At 46.5% G+C, this 20,590-nt stretch overlaps 3 protein-coding genes across 5 annotated transcripts in view; all 3 read right to left on the reverse strand.

The window, feature by feature from the left end:
* LOC139421134 (CUGBP Elav-like family member 3) overlaps positions 1–1,470 on the reverse strand; it is a 91,507-nt gene extending 90,037 nt beyond the window's left edge. For both annotated transcript variants that reach the window (XM_071171743.1, XM_071171733.1), the window contains exons 1-3: positions 925–1,470; positions 677–704; positions 128–376 (exon numbers count right to left, since the gene is read on the reverse strand). In XM_071171743.1, coding sequence (XP_071027844.1) covers positions 128–272 — 145 coding nt within the window. In that variant the 5' untranslated portion in view covers positions 273–376; positions 677–704; positions 925–1,470. The remainder of the gene's footprint in view (positions 1–127; positions 377–676; positions 705–924) is intronic.
* LOC139421213 (uncharacterized) overlaps positions 1–20,590 on the reverse strand; it is a 1,124,809-nt gene that overhangs the window by 935,095 nt on the left and 169,124 nt on the right. The gene's annotated exons all lie outside the window — the stretch shown is intronic.
* LOC139421179 (thrombospondin type-1 domain-containing protein 4-like) overlaps positions 2,997–20,590 on the reverse strand; it is a 99,835-nt gene continuing 82,241 nt past the window's right edge. For both annotated transcript variants that reach the window (XM_071171812.1, XM_071171803.1), the window contains exons 11-17: positions 12,890–13,019; positions 11,950–12,154; positions 11,577–11,750; positions 11,234–11,401; positions 10,087–10,266; positions 8,107–8,254; positions 2,997–5,379 (exon numbers count right to left, since the gene is read on the reverse strand). In XM_071171812.1, coding sequence (XP_071027913.1) covers positions 5,249–5,379; positions 8,107–8,254; positions 10,087–10,266; positions 11,234–11,401; positions 11,577–11,750; positions 11,950–12,154; positions 12,890–13,019 — 1,136 coding nt within the window. In that variant the 3' untranslated portion in view covers positions 2,997–5,248. The remainder of the gene's footprint in view (positions 5,380–8,106; positions 8,255–10,086; positions 10,267–11,233; positions 11,402–11,576; positions 11,751–11,949; positions 12,155–12,889; positions 13,020–20,590) is intronic.

Consider the following 20,590-nt stretch of genomic DNA (forward strand, 5'->3'; position numbering starts at 1 on the left):
GTGTGTGTGTGTGTGTGTGTGTGTGTGTGTGTGTGTGTGTGTGTCTGCCAGTGAGTAGTCTAGCCCAAACGCCTATTTGTGTCCAGAATTATTTCTACAGGTGGCTGGGTTCCCATTATTCGCCTACCTTTGTGCATGCCGGTGTATTTGTCCTTTATCACCGTCAGCTCGTAGATCTTCCCGAACTGTTCAAAGATCGGTTTGAGGTCCTTCTCCTCTAGATTCCGAGGAATCTGCCCCACGAACAGCTTGATCGCGTCGGCTTCCTTCATCGGGAGACAGCGGGGAGAACGACAGGCGCTCTGCGGGGTTCGAGGTGAGAAGAGCGGGGTGAGTGCGAGCAGAGTCGTGGTCCTCTGGAGAGGAGCGACCAGAGCTGGAGGGTGTTGGAGGAGAGAAGGAAAAGGAGATGGACATAAAAACAAGATATGTAAATGTGTTATTTTCTTTTTTTAATAATATAGGATCATTGATTCATTGAATAAAACCAAATCAATATTTTTGGATGAATTCTCATATCTTTACAATATTAGCCTATTGACACAGACAATGGCACTTGCGCCTCTCATAAAAACAATTATGCAAATGATGAACAGCCAATCAAAAAATAATTAAGACATTTAAATTGCAATAAAACAGAAATTAAAATTAAATATCAATAAAAGTGATATATTACCTTTAGGACGTGAGAGTGTTCGGAGCCCCTGGGGAAAGGAAAATATATGGTTTAGACCGTAGATGAGCGCTGTAGAGCGGCTGTGAGCGGTTTCTTTGTTTGGCCAGCTGTAGGTTACATACACTCATTGGATGTCAACGTATGGGGGCTCATCTCTTTGTCCGCCCCGGCTCAACATACACACAAAACACACATAAAACACATGCGCACAAAAACACAATATGGAGCTTTGGTCTTAAAAATCCTACCGATTTCAAGAGATCCTTCACTCCACGTTGTAAAATAATCCCGAGAGTAATTTGAGATGATTTTGTTTATTTTAACCACGTTTTACCGTGGCGTTGTTGTCTTCAGTGCGCGTCTCCTGTTATCCTCCCTCCGGGAATAGTAGGCTCAATGCGATTCGTTCTCCGCTCTTTGTGCCAATCGCTCCCTCTCCCGGTTTCGAATCCGTAACAGATCAGTGGAGTTGCTGCTCCCGTTAAGGTCTCACGTCTTGGCAAGCGATCATCAGATCACATATCCCCAAACCGGTGCCTTGGTGATCCGTTATTTGCTCTATCCTCTCGTCACGACTATTGGCAAATCCGGTAAAGCCAGTCAGTCACTCTCTGAGTACTGCCCTGCCTGTTAGAATAGTCAAATTTCTGCAATAATTAGGCTACAAGGCTATATTCTTTAAAACTATTTCTGCAGCTGCCAGCTATTGATAAATCCAGCAGTCCATTTATATAAACATTTAAGGGCTAACACATATATTAAAATATACTTATTAATATCTAACGTTTCCCTCCCGCGCTACCCCTCTTTTCCCTCAGAGTATAGGCTACCGTAGCGTTTGACGTCGTCTACCGGTGTCTCCCTCTCTCTCTATCCTGCCCTCCCTCCCCCCTCTCCCTCGAGCGGTGGACAGGCTGTGACGTAAAAGTCAGGGACCGTCAAAAACTCTACTCCAACCTTAAAAAGAGAACCCATTTTATCTTTCGTAGACGTAGCCTACACCTTTAGCCCTGAAAGTAGCATATAGGGAACACTGTGGAATATATATGGACAGCTATTTCAGTTTTTAAAACCAGCATTAGTCGACAATTTGTATAAGCGTTTTCAAACAAGCTCTTTGACTATGTCTACGTTAGTGTCCAGTGTGTGAGTGCTCGTGGACGGTGCCTGAAGTTCTGGAACGCCGTGCTGCCTATTGTTCTGGCCGCGAGCTCTGGCCGTGGTGCTGAAGCCTGCCATACTACCAGCGCGCGCGAGCGGCGTCATGACTACAGCTGCGCACACAACACACACACGCCAGCCTTGAGGTTGCCCTAACCAGTTCTCTTCTGCGTGTTGAACAAACACTAAATTCGTAATCATATCCATAATGTGCACACATAGGCTAGCCTAATGTGCGAGAGAAAGGGGAGAAAGCGAAAATAGAGAAGAGGATAGGCCTATGCTACAGACTACACTGATCTAACAGTATGGGTTAACCTACAATAATACACCGTCGTTTCAGCCTAGTGAGGGAGGGATCCTCACCGCTCTGATACAGACAGGCACAGCAGACCTCATCTGTCCATGGTCCTGAACCAAGATATTTACAACCTTCATCAAACTATGAAGCTTTTTAACTCATCTTTATTGCTGGTGGGGTTCTCTTTGGTCTCTTTCCGGTGTGTGTTTGTTTTCTTCTTCTGCCACCCCCCTCGCGCTTGAGGAGAGGATTCAGAGAGTTCGGGGTAATTTACTCTGAAAGGTCACCATCTGCCTCCCACCACCTCATGCCCCCTCTCCCCGCCTACTGCTCCCCACCGTTATATATCGTCCGTTCACACACGCGGGGTCTATACCAGGCACAAGCCGCTGAACGGCACGCGCGGCCTACCACGGTATCACCCACTGAGCGTAGCTGTAGGCAACGGCACGAGCATGCATGAGGAACTGATGTTCGGGCCTCTTTCATGGTGGTGTCAGAACTGGGACTTTTCGGTTTCTCTGTCGTCTGTGGAGTAGGCCTAGGGCTAGAATAGGGTGAAATTGCCCCCTATAGATCCTGATTTATGGTCAGGTTAGCATTTATACCCAGAATGGTGTCGTTTGTTTCGTAGAGTTAACGTTAGATCCATGAAGTCATATTAAGTTTGCTTGAGTTATTATCACAACACAACCTAGTCTATTCTGAACAAGGGAAGACAAGTTGGCTACAACTTTACAAGCACACAATACGGCCACCTGGCCACTGTTGAGGATATGAAGGTCTACTTAATTACAATGTACTGTAGGTCTCAGTGGACATCTAGGCCTGCTAATTGGGGGAAAGAAAAGTGCACTATTTTCTGGTTTCAGTTTTTATTTCAAATTAAGTTTGTGATAGCATTTTCCTCACACTCGTTTGCCTTTTTCAAAATAATACAAAATCCATATACTTCTACGCAATAACTTCTGATCATAAACTCTGACACGGTAGCAACAAAGGGAATTTGCTACAGCTCCTCTTAAGAAAACAAATAAATTACATGTATTTTTTTCTAATAGATAAATTACTATCCTTTTTTTCAGACTTTTTAATATAAAACTTTTTGTTTCTACTAAAAACGATTTAAAACATGAAAATGACATTCACAGATAGACTCATACAAGAATACACCCAGGGCTGCATACTCACACAAATAAACACAAATAGGCAACATCACAGAGACAGGAAGACAAACACACACACAACACACACCATCTAAGGGTAGCAAAATATAATTTGTTCTTCTTAATATGATGACTGAAAAATATGAATACTTTATATGAATATATGCATACAGTTAACATGTACAGTATGCCTAAAATTCAAATCATTCCACAATATAGATATTTATGTATATGTATATTAAGTATATGTTCACACAGAAATATAGACATACAAATGTAATATTGACTGACAAATATACACATTGTTCACCTGTGGAGTGTGTGTGTGTGTGTGTGTGTGTGTGTGTCCGTGTGTCTGTATGCTGTAGACGTAACATACAATAACATTTTACAACTATGTCAAGGCATAGGGGCAATATCCGTTAAAAAGAGCTTTGTTTAAGTCCAAGAACCCTTTTAAACATTTTCAGTAAAAACACAAATTAGTCAGGGAGATGTTACTTACTCCTTTGGAAGTTAAAGGCCCAGTGCACTCAAAAACGTGATTCTCCTGTGTTTTATATATCCTACCACACTATGAGTTTGGAATAATACTGTGAAATTGTGAAAATGATGATAATGCATTTTAGTGTAAGAGCTGTTTGAAAAGACCGCCTGAAATTTCTCCCTGTTTTGGTGGGATGAAGTTTTGGTCTGCATGGTGACATCACCAGTTAGTTAAGAGACCAACAAGAGAAATAGTTTCAAACCTCTCTGCCAATAACAGCTACAGTAGTTTTCAGTTTCCTAGCAAAATTCTTGCTTGAGAAATGTCTCTTTGCAAAGAAGTTATTTTGTTTGTTTTTGACCATTTGAATTGAAAACAGTCACAGTAGGGTACTTAATTGTTACCCAGAAAGGATTTGATATTGAGATAAAAACAGCTGAATTGGACCTTTCAGACACAGCTTGCTCTTCAGCATATTGTGGCAAATGCATTTCTGAGAATGAATACATAAATGAATACAATGTGATTTCAATACCTACCATTCTTGAACATATTGATGGGTCAGATGATACAAATGTCTCAGGTAGTGGTATATTTTCTGTATGTAGCAGAGGTGGTTGGGTGTAACCTTGGCTGAGGCCTGAATACTGGTATTAGCTCTCAGGGGCTTTAGTTCAGTGGGCTAACAGTTGTGAGGGCACAGGTTGGATACCTGGACAGTCACCAATAGACCATACAGTCGTTTCATTCTACCTCTGCTTGTTTTCAGATTGGGGGCGTTCTCAGGTTATGGGCATCTCTCCACTATTGTCCTTTAAAAACAGGTCACTTGTACTAGGCCACCATTTTACATTTTGGTATGTTTTCACCAAATGTTGATGATGCTGTATAAACACTGAGGAGACATTTAAAATAGTTTTTGGCATATAGAACACAAACATAGAAAACATACATCATAGACTTACACTGCTATTGGGTTATACCTTCTGGGTCCCATCTATCCATACTAGCATACTACATAGTATGCATGGACAATACTTCACCTCACACTAAGTGGTATACAAGTTTGGCTACTGGGACAGAGCTCTGGACCCAGGTCCTGGGTGTACATACATCATCCACAGCATCTCTCAGCCATAGAAACAGAAATCAGATATGTTCCATATTATGGAGCTCTGTACAATGTCATTGGCACATCTTTTGCATATGCAGATAACCCATCAAATGTAAGAAATGTAGTTAGTAACAAAGTAACTCACATTCCAAAACATCCCTTCTATAACGGCTGTACATCTGGCCCAGAACACAATTCAATCACCACTTTATGTGGTAATATATCCACTCTACCCACTCCATTTCTATGGTCTGATCATTTCTATGGTAACCTGCGCTTTGACTTCTAACCCCTTAAACCCTGACCCCTGGCTGATCTCGGCTGGAAGCCTGTTATTGGCTGGTCAGTGCCTCTTGGCCCGCTGAGCACTCTGGGTACATGAGGCGCAGCAGGCAGTCTTGTAGTAGGAGTAGACACACAGTCTGGCCTGAACCACCATCACACAGTTATGACGCAGGTCCCTGCAGTTCTCATCTACAGAGAGAGTAGAGGAGAGCAGAGCAGAGCAGAGCAGATGAGAGGAGGAGAGGAGAGGGAAGAGTGGAGGGGAGGAGAGGAGAGAGTGGAGGGGAGGAGAGGGAAGAGTGGAGGGGAGGAAGAGAGGGGGAGAGGGAAGAGGAAGAGAGGGGGAGAGGGAAGAGGAGGAGAGGAGAGAGGGAAGAGTGGAGGGGAGGAAGAGAGGGGGAGAGGGAAGAGTGGAGGGGAGGAAGAGAGGGGGAGAGGGAAGAGGAGGAGAGGAGAGAGGGAAGAGTGGAGGGGAAGAGGAGAGGGGGAGAGGGAAGAGGGGGAGAGGGGGATAGGGGAGAGTGGAGGGTAGGAAGAGAGGGGGAGAGGGAAGAGGAGGAGAGAGAGGGAAGAGTGGAGGGGAGGAGGAGGGGGAGAGGGAAGAGGAGGAGAGGGGAGAGTGGAAGAGAGGGAAGAGTGGAGGGGAGGAAGAGAGGGGGAGAGGGAAGAGGAAGAGAGGGGGAGAGGGAAGAGTGGAGGGGAGGAAGAGAGGGGGAGAGGGAAGAGGAGGAGAGGATAGAGGAGAGGGGGAGAGGGAAGAGGGGGAGAGGGGAGAGGGAAGAGTGGAAGAGAGGGAAGAGTGGAGGGGAGGAAGAGAGGGGGAGAGGGGAGAGTGGATGGAGGAGAGGGAAGAGGAAGAGAGGAAGAAGAGAGGGGGAGATGGAAGAGGAGGAGAGGGGAGAGAAGGAGAGGGGAGAGGGAAGAGTGGAGGGGAGGAAGAGAGGGGGAGAGGAGAGGGGAGAGGGAAGAGTGGAGGGGAGAAAGAGAGGGGGAGAGGGAAGAGGAGGAGAGGGAAGAGTGGAGGGGAGGAAGAGAGGGGGAGAGGAGGAGAGGGGAGAGGGGAGAGGGAAGAGTGGAGGGGAGAAAGAGAGGGGAGAGGGGAGAGGGAAGAGTGGAGGGGAGAAAGAGAGGGGGAGAGGGAAGAGGAGGAGAGGGGAGAGTGGAGGGGAGGAAGAAAGGGGAGAGGTGAGAGGGAAGAGGAGGAGAGAAGAGGGAGAAAGAAAGGGTTAGATTTCAAATCTCACAAGCATCACACACAGTGCCTTCATATAGTATTCACACCCCTTGACCTTTTCCACATTTTGTTGTTACAGCCTGAATTTAAAATTGATTAAATTGAGATTGTGTGTCACTAATCTACACACAATACCCAATAATGTCAAAGTGGAATTATGTTTTTACAAATGTTTACAAATCAAAATGAAAAGCTGAAATGTCTTGAGTTAATAAGTATTCAACCTTTGTTATGGCAAGCCTAAATAAGTTCAGGAGTAAAAATGTGCTTAACATGTTACATAATAAGTTGCATGGACTCTCTCTGTGTGCAATAATAGTGTTTAACATGATTTTTAAATGACTACCTCATCTCTGTACCCCACATATACATTTATCTGTAAGGTCCCTCAGTCAAACAGTGAATTTCAAGCACAGATTCAACCACAAAGACCAGGGAGGTTTTCCAATGGTTCACAAAGGGCACCGATTGGTAGATGGGTAAAAAAATCAAGCAGACTTGACTAACCCTTTGAGCAAGGTGAAGTTATTAATTACACATTGGATGGTATCAATACACCCAGTCACTACAAAGATACAGGCGTCCTTCCTAACTCAGTTGCTGGAGAGGAAGGAAACCGCTCAGTGATTTCACCATGAGGCCAGTGGTGACATTAAATCAGTTTAATGGCTATGATAGGAGAAAACTGAGGATGGAGCAACAACATTGTAATTACTCCAAAATACTAACATAAATGTGAAAAGAAGGAAGCCTGTACAGAAATAAAAAAATATACATTATGTTTACAATAAGGCACTAAAGTAATACTGCAAAAAATATACATTCTGTTTACAATAAGGCACTAAAGTAATACTGCAAAAAATATACATTCTGTTTACAATAAGGCACTAAAGTAATACTGCAAAAAATGTGGCAAAGATATGTTTTGGGCAAATTCAACACAACACATAATTGAGTACCACTCCATATATTCAATCATGTTGGTAGCTCCATCATGTTATGGGTATGCTTGTCATCGGCAAGGCCTCAGGAGTTTTTTAGGATAAAAATAAACCAAATAGAGCTAAGCACAGGCAAAATCTTAAAGAAAAACCTGGTTCAGTCTGCTTTTCCACCAGAGACCAGGAGATGAATTCAGGAATAATATATACCTTTCAAGGCCAAATATACACTGGAGTTGCTTACCAAGACCATACTGAATGTTCCTGAGTGGCCTAGTTACACTTTTGACTTAAATCGGCTTGAAAATCTATGGCAAGATTTGAAAATGGCTGTCTAGCAATGATCAACAACCGACTTGATAGAGCTTGAATAATTGTTTTAAGAATAAATGGGCAAAATATTGTACAATCCAGTTGTGCAAAGCTCTTAAGAGACTTACCCAGAAAGACTCACAGCTGTAATCACTGCCAAAGGTGATTCTAACATGTATTGACTCAGGGGGTTGAATACTTATCTAATCAAGACATATTAGTGTTTTATTTTCCATATATACAATTATTATTATTTATTTTTTGCAGTGACATTACAGCGTATTTTGTGTAGATTATTGATAAAAAATGACAATGTCCATTTTAATTCCACTTTGTAACACCACATGTGGAAAAAGTATTTTCTGAAGGCACTGTAAACACACACACGCACGCACGCACGCACGCACACACACACACACACACACACACCTGCGACCTGTGGACTGCAGGGTATGGTATTGCAGAGCTGCTCCTGGTCAGGTTTGTCTGTAGGGGAGCATTCTGGGCTGTGCTGTTTGTCAGGTGTGAGACACCGTACTTCTCTGATCTGTAGCCCCTTACCACAGGAACGAGAGCACTGTGGGAGAGAGATAGAAGAGGAGAAAGAGAGAGGAGGATGGTCAACATCTTTCTCGTGATCAACAACCAACTGCAATTCAAGGTCGTAATTATGTTCTCTCTCCTCCTCCTCTCCTCTCCTTTTCTCTCTCTCTCCTCCTCCTCTCCTCTCCTTTCCTCTCTCTCTCCTCCTTCTCTCCTCTCCTCGTCTCCTCTCCCTCCTCTCTCCTCTCCTCTCCTCCTTCTCTCCCCTCCTCCCTCTCTCCTCTTTCTCTCCCTCTCTCCCCTCCTCCCCTCCTTCTCTCCTCTCCTCCTTCTCTCCTTTCCTCCCTCCCTCCTCTCCTCCCTCTCTCCTCTCCTCCTTCTCTCCTCCCTCTCTGTCTCCTCTCCTCCCTCTCTCTCCCCCTCTCCTCCTTCTCTCATCTCCTCTCCTCCCTCTCTCCTCTCCTCCTTCTCTCCTCCCCCTCTCCTCCTCTCCTCCCTCTCTCCTCTTTCTCTCCTCTCCTCTCTCTCTCTCCTCTCCTCTCCTCCCGCTCTCCTCTTTCTCTCCTCCTCTCCTCTCTCTCGCTCTCTCCTCCCGCTCTCTCTTTCTCTCTCCTCTCCTCTCCTCCCGCTCTCCTCTTTCTCTCCTCTCCTCTCTCCTCTCCTCCCTCTCTCCTCTCCTCCTTCTCTCATTCTCTCCTCCCCCTCTCCTCCCTCTCTCCTCTTTCTCTCCTCTCCTCTCTCTCTCCTCTCCTCCCTCTCTCCTCTTTCTCTCCCTCTCTCCTCTCCTCCCCTCCTTCTCTCCTCTCCTCCTTCTCACCTTTCCTCCCTCCCTCCTCTCCTCTCCTCCCTCCTTCTCTCCTCCCTCTCTCTCTCCTCTCCTCCTCTCCTCCTTCTCTCATCTCTTCTCCTCCCTCTCTCCTCTCCTCCTTCTCTCCTCCCCCTCTCCTCCTCTCCTCCCTCTCTCCTCCCTCTCTCCTCTTTCTCTCCTCTCCTCTCTCTCTCCTCTCCTCCCGCTCTCCTCTCTCCTCTCCTCTCTCTCTCTCTCTCCTCTCCTCTCCTCCCGCTCTCTCTCTCTCTCTCCTCTCCTCCCGCTCTCCTCTTTCTCTCCTCTCCTCCCTCTCTCCTCCCTCTCTTTCTCCTCTCCTCCTTCTCTCATTCTCTCCTCCCCCTCTCCTCCTCTCCTCCCTCTCTCCTCTTTCTCTCCTCTCCTCTCTCTCTCCTCTCCTCCCTCTCTCCTCTTTCTCTCCCTCTCTCCTCTCCTCCCCTCCTTCTCTCCTCTCCTCCTTCTCACCTTTCCTCCCTCCCTCCTCTCCTCTCCTCCCTCTCTCCTCTCCTCCTTCTCTCCTCCCTCTCTCTCTCCTCTCCTCCCTCTCTCTCCTCCTCTCCTCCTTCTCTCATCTCCTCTCCTCCCTCTCTCCTCTCCTCCTTCTCTCCTCCCCCTCTCCTCCTCTCCTCCCTCTCTCCTCCCTCTCTCCTCTTTCTCTCCTCTCCTCTCTCTCTCTCCTCTCCTCCCGCTCTCCTCTCTCCTCTCCTCTCTCTCCTCTCCTCTCCTCTCCTCCCGCTCTCTCTCTCTCTCTCTCTCTCCTCTCCTCCCGCTCTCCTCTTTCTCTCCTCTCCTCCCTCTCTCCTCCCTCTCTTTCTCCTCTCCTCATTCTCTCATCTCCTCTCCTCCCTCTCTCCTCTCCTCCTTCTCTCCTCCCCCTCTCCTCTCCTCTCCTCCCGCTCTCCTCTCCTCTCTCCTCTCCTCTCTCTCTCCTCTCCTCTCCTCCCTCTCTTCTCTTTCTCTCCTCTCCTCTCTCCTCCTCTCTCCTCTCCTCCCTCTCTCCTCCTCTCTCCCCTCTCCTCTCCTCTCCTCTCCTCTCTCACCGCGCTCCACTCCGTAGTAAACCACTGAGGCTGACATGCTTCCATCGCACACGTCTGCACCGAGGGAGGCTTTTCCAGCTGGGTACACTGGCTGATCGGTGCCACTTTGAAATCTGTCCCCATCTTCTCCACACAGATGATGTCCCTTCGCTGAGTTCCATTCCCACATGGAGCACTACACTGGAGGAGGGAAGAGAGGGAGGAGGGCGAGAAGAGAAGCGAGGAGTGAGAGGGAAGAGAGGGAGGAGGGAGAGAAGAGAAGCGAGGAGTGAGAGGGAAGAGAGGGAGGAGGGAGAGAAGAGAAGCGAGGAGTGAGAGGGAAGAGAGGGAGGAGGGCGAGAAAAGAAGCGAGGAGTGAGAGGGAAGAGAGACAGGAGAAGACAAAAGACGAGAGGGAAGAGAGGGAGGAGGGCGAGAAGAGAAGCGAGGAGTGAGAGGGAAGAGAGGCAGGAGAAGACAAAAGGCGAGAGGGAAGAGAGGGAGGAGGGCGAGAAGAGAAGCGAGGAGTGAGAGGGAAGAGAGGCAGGAGAAGACAAAAGGCGAGAGGGAAGAGAGGGAGGAGGGCGAGAAGAGAAGCGAGGAGTGAGAGGGAAGAGAGGCAGGAGAAGACAAAAGGCGAGAGGGAAGAGAGGGAGGAGGGCGAGAAGAGAAGCGAGGAGTGAGAGGGAAGAGAGGCAGGAGAAGACAAAAGGCGAGAGGGAAGAGAGGGAGGAGGGAGAGAAGAGAAGTGAGGAGTGAGAGGCAGGAGAAGACAAAAGGCGAGAGGGAAGAGAGGCAGGAGAAGACAAAAGACGAGAGGGAAGAGAGGCAGGAGAAGACAAAAGGCGAGAGGGAAGAGAGGCAGGAGAAGACAAAAGGCGAGAGGGAAGAGAGGCAGGAGAAGACAAAAGGCGAGAGGGAAGAGAGGCAGGAGAAGACAAAAGGCGAGAGGGAAGAGAGGCAGGAGAAGACAAAAGGCGAGAGGGAAGAGAGGCAGGAGAAGACAAAATAAAAAGTAAATATCTATCCATCCATTACAGTACTGTTCATTTCTTTTCATATGTACATATCTATCCATCCATTACAAAAAAAATAATGATGAATTGAAGTGACTGATTATATTGGTAACAGTATTGATCGATGGCTGCCACAACCCTGCTCCTCTTACCTGACCCCAGGGGCTACTGTACCACATGTAGGTGGGAGCACACGGACCCCCGTTACACGCCTTCATGTCCGCCGGTTTGTCCCCCAAACACTCTCCTCCCTCTCTCCCTCCACGGGTCAGACACAACACCTCTCTCCTCTGAACACCTGGACCACACGGGGCTGAACACTGAGAGAGAGAGAGAGAGAGAGAGAGAGAGAGAGAGAGAGAGAGATGGGGGTATTAGAGAAGTTAGTGTATTGATTTAGAATGAGCATGTACTGTATGTGTGTCCGTGTCCCTATGTCTGTATGTCTGTGCGTGTCTATGTGTGTGTGTGTGTGTGTGTGTGTGTAGTACTCACAGTGTTGGACCAGCCAGTGAAGTACCAGTTGGTTACACAGGGCCCCATGTGACAGTCCTCACTTCCTTGTGGGCGGAGCCTGGCGTTACACTCCTTGTCATTCACCACGCTGCCATGGTCACTGACACAGCGGACATTACGAGTTCTCTTCCCCATGCCACAGTCTACTGAGCACTGTTGAGTTCAAATGAGAATGTTAGGAAAACCTACAACAGAACAAAGACATTGGAAAACAGGATGGATCGCAACCTATAGACGTCAACACACATTCTCATAAAATGTCAAACTAAACACACATACACCATTTCCCTGTGTGAATATTAACATACCCCCCTGCCACACACACACTCACACACACACTTTCTATACTCACAGAGCTCCAGTCGGTGCCTATCTCCCAGTGTGAGCAGAGTCGTAGCTGGCAGGACTGGGTGAGGTCAGGTGGGGTTAGGTTGGAGCAGCGTTGTGGTTGAACCATGGTGGAACGGTTCCCAAAGCTCTGTCTGCACTGAAGCTGTCTCTGCTGTACTCCCATACCACAAGACACACTGCACTCTGACCATGAGCTGGCCTCGAAGCTACACATACACACACAGAGACACACAGAGACACACAGAGACACACACACACACACACACACACAGAGACACACACAGACACACAGAGACACACATACACATAGACACACACAGAGAGAAACACACAGACACACACAGAGACACACAGACACACACAGAGAGACACACAGAGAGACACACACAGAGAGACACAGAGACACACATACACACACAGACACACACAAAGAGAAACACACAGAGAGACACACACAGATACACACATACACACACAGAGACACACACAGAGAGACACACACACAGAGATACACACAGAGACACACATACACACACAGACACACAAAGACACACACAGAGAGACACACACAGACACACACAGAGACACAGAGACACACAGAGACACACACACAGACACACACAGAGACACACACACAGACACACACAGAGAGACACACACAGAGACACAGAGACACATAGAGACACACAGAGACACACACACAGACACACACAGAGACACACACACAGACACACACAGAGAGAAACACACAGACACACAGAGAGAAACACACAGAGAGACACACACAGAGAGAAACACACACAGAGACACACACAGACACACAGAGAGACACACACAGAGACACACACACAGAGGAGAGAGAGATGAGGAGAGGGTTAATACATATGTACAATATACACTATTATTATTGCTTATGGCTGTTCATAGATCCACACACTCACAATGCTGGACAGGGGTGTGTGTTGCAGGGCTCCTCCTCAGGGGAGGGTCTTGCTGCTGAGTCACACTTCCTGTCTGGGACTTCCTCGTCAGTATGGCGGTTAATACACAGGATCACCCTGTACTGGGACCCTGAAACACATCATCACCATCACCATCAGTACCCTGTACTGGGACCCTGAAACACATCATCCTCATCACCACCATCACCACCACCATCACCATCAGTACCCTGTACTGGGACCCTGAAACACATCATCCTCATCACCACCACCACCACCATCAGTATCCTGTACTGGGACCCTGAAACACATCATCACCATCACCATCAGTACCCTGTACTGGGACCCTGAAACACATCATCCTCATCACCACCATCACCACCACCATCACCATCAGTACCCTGTACTGGGACCCTGAAACACATCATCCTCATCACCACCATCACCACCACCACCACCATCAGTATCCTGTACTGGGACCCTGAAACACATCATCACCATCACCATCAGTACCCTGTACTGGGACCCTGAAACACATCATCCTCATCACCACCACCATCACCATCAGTATCCTGTACTGGGACCCTGAAACACATCATCCTCATCACCATCAGTACCCTGTACTGGGACCCTGAAACACATCATCCTCATCACCACCACCACCATCAGTACCCTGTACTGGGACCCTGAAACACATCATCCTCATCACCACCACCACCATCAGTACCCTGTACCGGGACCCTGAAACACATCATCCTCATCACCATCACCATCAGTATCCTGTACTGGGACCCTGAAACACATCATCCTCATCACCACCACCACCATCAGTATCCTGTACTGGGACCCTGAAACACATCATCCTGATCACCATCACCATCAGTATCTTGTACTGGGACCCTGAAACACATCATCCTCATCACCACCACCACCATCAGTATCCTGTACTGGGACCCTGAAACACATCATCCTCATCACCACCACCACCATCACCATCACCACCATCACCATCAGTATCCTGTACTGGGACCCTGAAACACATCATCCTCATCACCATCACCATCAGTACCCTGTAATGCAGGGTTCCTCGACTGGGGGCCAAATTTGGCCTGTGGCTGATTTTATGAGTCCACCCCCCATTTGTATTGTATTGTTAGACATAAAGACTGTAAAAACACCAGAAAAACAGCTCCAATTGATTTCAATTTTTGAAATCTGTTCCAAATGATTCCTACGCATAATAGAGAGATACTGTATATGTGATTGTATACAAATATAAGCGAGGATAGAAATGTTTATGTTTTAGTCAAATATTATATCTGTTGGGCTTTTTAAGGTCGATTATGTTCTGGCCCCCTGACCATCCGCTCAAGAAAATATCGTCCCGCAGCTGAATCTAGTTGATGATACCTGCTGTACTGGGAGCCTGGTAGGAAAGTTATAGGATGGATCTAGTTGATGATACCTGCTGTACTGGGAGCCTGGTAGGAAAGTTATAGGATGGATCTAGTTGATGATACCTGCTGTACTGGGAGCCTGGTAGGAAAGTTATAGGATGAATCTAGTTGATGATACCTGCTGTACTGGGAGCCTGGTAGGAAAGTTATAGGATGGATCTAGTTGATGATACCTGCTGTACTGGGAGCCTGGTAGGAAAGTTATAGGATGAATCTAGTTGATGATACCTGCTGTACTGGGAGCCTGGTAGGAAAGTTATAGGATGAATCTGCTGTACTGGGAGCCTGGTGGATTATAGGATGAATCCTGCTGTACTGGGAGCCTGGTAGGAAAGTTATAGGATGAATCTGCTGTAGTTGATGATATACCTGCTGTACTGGGAGCCTGGTAGGAAAGTTATAGGATGGGAATCCTGCTGTAGTGGTGATGATACCTGCTGTACTGGGAGCCTGGTAGGAAAGTTATAGGATGAATCTAGTTGATGATACCTGCTGTACTGGGAGCCTGGTAGGAAAGTTATAGGATGAATCTAGTTGATGATACCTGCTGTACTGGGAGCCTGGTAGGAAAGTTATAGGATGGATCTAGTTGATGATACCTGCTGTACTGGGAGCCTGGTAGGAAAGTTATAGGATGGATCTAGTTGATGATACCTGCTGTACTGGGAGCCTGGTAGGAAAGTTATAGGATGAATCTAGTTGATGATACCTGCTGTACTGGGAGCCTGGTAGGAAAGTTATAGGATGAATCTAGTTGATGATACCTGCTGTACTGGGAGCCTGGTAGGAAAGTTATAGGATGAATCTAGTTGATGATACCTGCTGTACTGGGAGCCTGGTAGGAAAGTTATAGGATGAATCTAGTTGATGATACCTGCTGTACTGGGAGCCTGGTAGGAAAGTTATAGGATGGATCTAGTTGATGATACCTGCTGTACTGGGAGCCTGGTAGGAAAGTTATAGGATGGATCTAGTTGATGATACCTGCTGTACTGGGAGCCTGGTAGGAAAGTTATAGGATGAATCTAGTTGATGATACCTGCTGTACTGGGAGCCTGGTAGGAAAGTTATAGGATGAATCTAGTTGATGATACCTGCTGTACTGGGAGCCTGGTAGGAAAGTTATAGGATGAATCTAGTTGATGATACCTGCTGTACTGGGAGCCTGGTAGGAAAGTTATAGGATGAATCTAGTTGATGATACCTGCTGTACTGGGAGCCTGGTAGGAAAGTTATAGGATGAATCTAGTTGATGATACCTGCTGTACTGGGAGCCTGGTAGGAAAGTTATAGGATGAATCTAGTTGATGATACCTGCTGTACTGGGAGCCTGGTAGGAAAGTTAGTTGATGATACCTGCTGTATGGGAGCCTGGTATCTAGGGAGCCTGGTAGGAAAGTGATGATACCTGCTGTAGCTGGTAGAGCCTGGTAGGAAAGTTATAGGATGATACCTGCTGTACTGGGAGCCTGGTAGGATCTAGTTGATGATACCTGCTGTACTGGGAGCCTGGTAGGAAAGTTATAGGATGAATCTAGTTGATGATACCTGCTGTACTGGGAGCCTGGTAGGAAAGTTATAGGATGAATCTAGTTGATGATACCTGCTGTACTGGGAGCCTGGTAGGAAAGTTATAGGATGAATCTAGTTGATGATACCTGCTGTACTGGGAGCCTGGTAGGAAAGTTATAGGATGAATCTAGTTGATGATACCTGCTGTACTGGGAGCCTGGTAGGAAAGTTATAGGATGATCTAGTTGATGATACCTGCTGTACTGGGAGCCTGGTAGGAAAGTTATAGGATGAATCTAGTTGATGATACCTGCTGTACTGGGAGCCTGGTAGGAAAGTTATAGGATGAATCTAGTTGATGATACCTGCTGTACTGGGAGCCTGGTAGGAAAGTTATAGGATGAATCTAGTTGATGATACCTGCTGTACTGGGAGCCTGGTAGGAAAGTTATAGGATGGATCTAGTTGATGATACCTGCTGTACTGGGAGCCTGGTAGGAAAGTTATAGGATGAATCTAGTTGATGATACCTGCTGTACTGGGAGCCTGGTAGGAAAGTTATAGGATGAATCTAGTTGATGATACCTGCTGTACTGGGAGCCTGGTCGGAAAGTTATAGGATGGATCTAGTTGATGATACCTGCTGTACTGGGAGCCTGGTCGGAAAGTTATAGGATGAATCTAGTTGATGATACCTGCTGTACTGGGAGCCTGGTAGGAAAGTTATAGGATGAATCTAGTTGATGATACCTGCTGTACTGGGAGCCTGGTAGGAAAGTTATAGGATGAATCTAGTTGATGATACCTGCTGTACTGGGAGCCTGGTAGGAAAGTTATAGGATGAATCTAGTTGATGATACCTGCTGTACTGGGAGCCTGGTCGGAAAGTTATAGGATGGATCTAGTTGATGATACCTGCTGTACTGGGAGCCTGGTCGGAAAGTTATAGGATGAATCTAGTTGATGATACCTGCTGTACTGGGAGCCTGGTCGGAAAGTTATAGGATGAATCTAGTTGATGATACCTGCTGTACTGGGAGCCTGGTAGGAAAGTTATAGGATGAATCTAGTTGATGATACCTGCTGTACTGGGAGCTAGTTGATGATACCTGCTGTACTGGGAGCCTGGTAGGAAAGTTAGGATGAGGATGATACCTGCTGTACTGGAATGAGCTGTAAGTTATATGGCTGTACTGAATCTAGTTGATGATACCTGCTGTACTGGGAGCCTGGTAGGAAAGTTGTGATAGGATGAATCTAGTTGATGATACCTGCTGTACTGGGAGCCTGGTAGGAAAGTTATAGGATGAAGTTATGATACCTGCTGTATGAATCTAGTTGATGATACCTGCTGTACTGGGAGCCTGGTCGGAAAGTTATAGGATGAATCTAGTTGATGATACCTGCTGTACTGGGAGCCTGGTAGGAAAGTTATAGGATGAATCTAGTTGATGATACCTGCTGTACTGGGAGCCTGGTAGGAAAGTTATAGGATGAATCTAGTTGATGATACCTGCTGTACTGGGAGCCTGGTAGGAAAGTTATAGGATGAATCTAGTTGATGATACCTGCTGTACTGGGAGCCTGGTAGGAAAGTTATAGGATGAATCTAGTTGATGATACCTGCTGTACTGGGAGCCTGGTAGGAAAGTTATAGGACGAATCTAGTTGATGATACCTGCTGTACTGGGAGCCTGGTAGGAAAGTTATAGGATGAATCTAGTTGATGATACCTGCTGTACTGGGAGCCTGGTAGGAAAGTTATAGGATGAATCTAGTTGATGATACCTGCTGTACTGGGAGCCTGGTAGGAAAGTTATAGGATGGATCTAGTTGATGATACCTGCTGTACTGGGAGCCTGGTAGGAAAGTTATAGGATGAATCTAGTTGATGATACCTGCTGTACTGGGAGCCTGGTAGGAAAGTTATAGGATGAATCTAGTTGATGATACCTGCTGTACTGGGAGCCTGGTAGGAAAGTTATAGGATGAATCTAGTTGATGATACCTGCTGTACTGGGAGCCTGGTAGGAAAGTTATAGGATGAATCTAGTTGATGATACCTGCTGTACTGGGAGCCTGGTAGGAAAGTTATAGGATGGATCTAGTTGATGATACCTGCTGTACTGGGAGCCTGGTAGGAAAGTTATAGGATGAATCTAGTTGATGATACCTGCTGTACTGGGAGCCTGGTAGGAAAGTTATAGGATGAATCTAGTTGATGATACCTGCTGTACTGGGAGCCTGGTAGGAAAGTTATAGGATGAATCTAGTTGATGATACCTGCTGTACTGGGAGCCTGGTAGGAAAGTTATAGGATGGATCTAGTTGATGATACCTGCTGTACTGGGAGCCTGGTAGGAAAGTTATAGGATGAATCTAGTTGATGATACCTGCTGTACTGGGAGCCTGGTAGGAAAGTTATAGGATGAATCTAGTTGATGATACCTGCTGTACTGGGAGCCTGGTAGGAAAGTTATAGGATGAATCTGCTGTAGTTGATGATACCTGCTGTACTGGGAGCCTGGTAGGAAAGTTATAGGATGAATCTAGTTGATGATACCTGCTGTACTGGGAGCCTGGTAGGAAAGTTATAGGATGAATCTAGTTGATGATACCTGCTGTACTGGGAGCCTGGTAGGAAAGTTATAGGATGAATCTAGTTGATGATACCTGCTGTACTGGGAGCCTGGTAGGAAAGTTATAGGATGATACCTGCTGTACTGGGAGCCTGGTCGGAAAGTTATAGGAATGCTGTACTGGAGCCTGGTAGGAAAGTTATAGGATACCTGCTGTACTGGGAGCCTGGTAGGACTGCTGTACTGATGATGATGCTGTACTGGGAGCCTTGATGGATGACCCTGCTGTACTGGGAGCCTGGTAGGAAAGTTATAGGATGAATCTAGTTGATGATACCTGGATGAATCTAGTTGATGATACCTGCTGTACTGGGAGCCTGGTAGGAAAGTTATAGGATGAATCTAGTTGATGTTGATGATACCTGCTGTACTGGGAGCCTGGTAGGAAAGTTATAGGATGAATCTAGTTGATGATACCTGCTGTACTGGGAGCCTGGTAGGAAAGTTATAGGATGAATCTAGTTGATGATACCTGCTGTACTGGGAGCCTGGTAGGAAAGTTATAGGATGAATCTAGTTGATGATACCTGCTGTACTGGGAGCCTGGTACTGGGAGCCTGGTAGGAAAGTTATAGGATGGATCTAGTTGATGATACCTGCTGTACTGGGAGCCTGGTAGGAATGAATCTAGTTGATGATACCTGCTGTACTGGGAGCCTGGTAGGAAAGTTATAGGATGAATCTAGATACCTGCTGTACTGGGAGCCTGGTAGGAAAGTTATAGGATGAATCTAGTTGATGATACCTGCTGTACTGGGAGCCTGGTAGGAAAGTACTGGGAGCCTGGTAGGAAAGTTATAGGATGAATCTAGTTGATGATACCTGCTGTACTGGGAGCCTGGTAGGAAAGTTATAGGATGAATCTAGGAAAGTTATAGGATGAATCTAGTTGATGATACTGCTGTACTGGGAGCCTGGTGATTATAGGATGACCTGCTGTACTGGGAGCCTGGTAGGAAAGTTATAGGATGGATCTAGTTGATGATACCTGCTGTACTGGGAGCCTGGTAGGAAAGTTATAGGATGAATCTAGTTGATGATACCTGCTGTACTGGGAGCCTGGTAGGAAAGTTATAGGATGAATCTAGTTGATGATACCTGCTGTACTGGGAGCCTGGTAGGAAAGTTATAGGATGACTAGTTGATGATACCTGCTGTACTGGGAGCCTGGTAGGAAAGTTATAGGATGAATCTAGTTGATGATACCTGCTGTACTGGGAGCCTGGTAGGAAAGTTATAGGATGAATCTAGTTGATGATACCTGCTGTACTGGGAGCCTGGTAGGAAAGTTATAGGATGAATCTAGTTGATGATACCTGCTGTACTGGGAGCCTGGTAGGAAAGTTATAGGATGAATCTAGTTGATGATACCTGCTGTACTGGGAGCCTGGTAGGAAAGTTATAGGATGAATCTAGTTGATGAAAGTGCTGTACTAGCCTGGTAGGAAAGTTATAGGATGAATCTAGTTGATGATACCTGCTGTACTGGGAGCCTGGTAGGAAAGTTATAGGATGAATCTAGTTGATGATACCTGCTGTACTGGGAGCCTGGTAGGAAAGTTATAGGATGAATCTAGTTGATGATACCTGCTGTACTGGGAGCCTGGTAGGAAAGTTATAGGATGGATCTAGTTGATGATACCTGCTGTACTGGGAGCCTGGTAGGAAAGTTATAGGATGGATCTAGTTGATGATACCTGCTGTACTGGGAGCCTGGTAGGAAAGTTATAGGATGGATCTAGTTGATGATACCTGCTGTACTGGGAGCCTGGTAGGAAAGTTATAGGATTAATCTAGTTGATGATACCTGCTGTACTGGGAGCCTGGTAGGAAAGTTATAGGATGAATCTAGTTGATGATACCTGCTGTACTGGGAGCCTGGTAGGAAAGTTATAGGATGGATCTAGTTGATGATACCTGCTGTACTGGGAGCCTGGTAGGAAAGTTATAGGATGAATCTAGTTGATGATACCTGCTGTACTGGGAGCCTGGTAGGAAAGTTATAGGATGAATCTAGTTGATGATACCTGCTGTACTGGGAGCCTGGTAGGAAAGTTATAGGATGGATCTAGTTGATGATACCTGCTGTACTG

The sequence above is a fragment of the Oncorhynchus clarkii genome, chromosome 2, assembly GCF_045791955.1.
Source record: "Oncorhynchus clarkii lewisi isolate Uvic-CL-2024 chromosome 2, UVic_Ocla_1.0, whole genome shotgun sequence".
Classification (NCBI taxonomy): domain Eukaryota; kingdom Metazoa; phylum Chordata; class Actinopteri; order Salmoniformes; family Salmonidae; genus Oncorhynchus; species Oncorhynchus clarkii.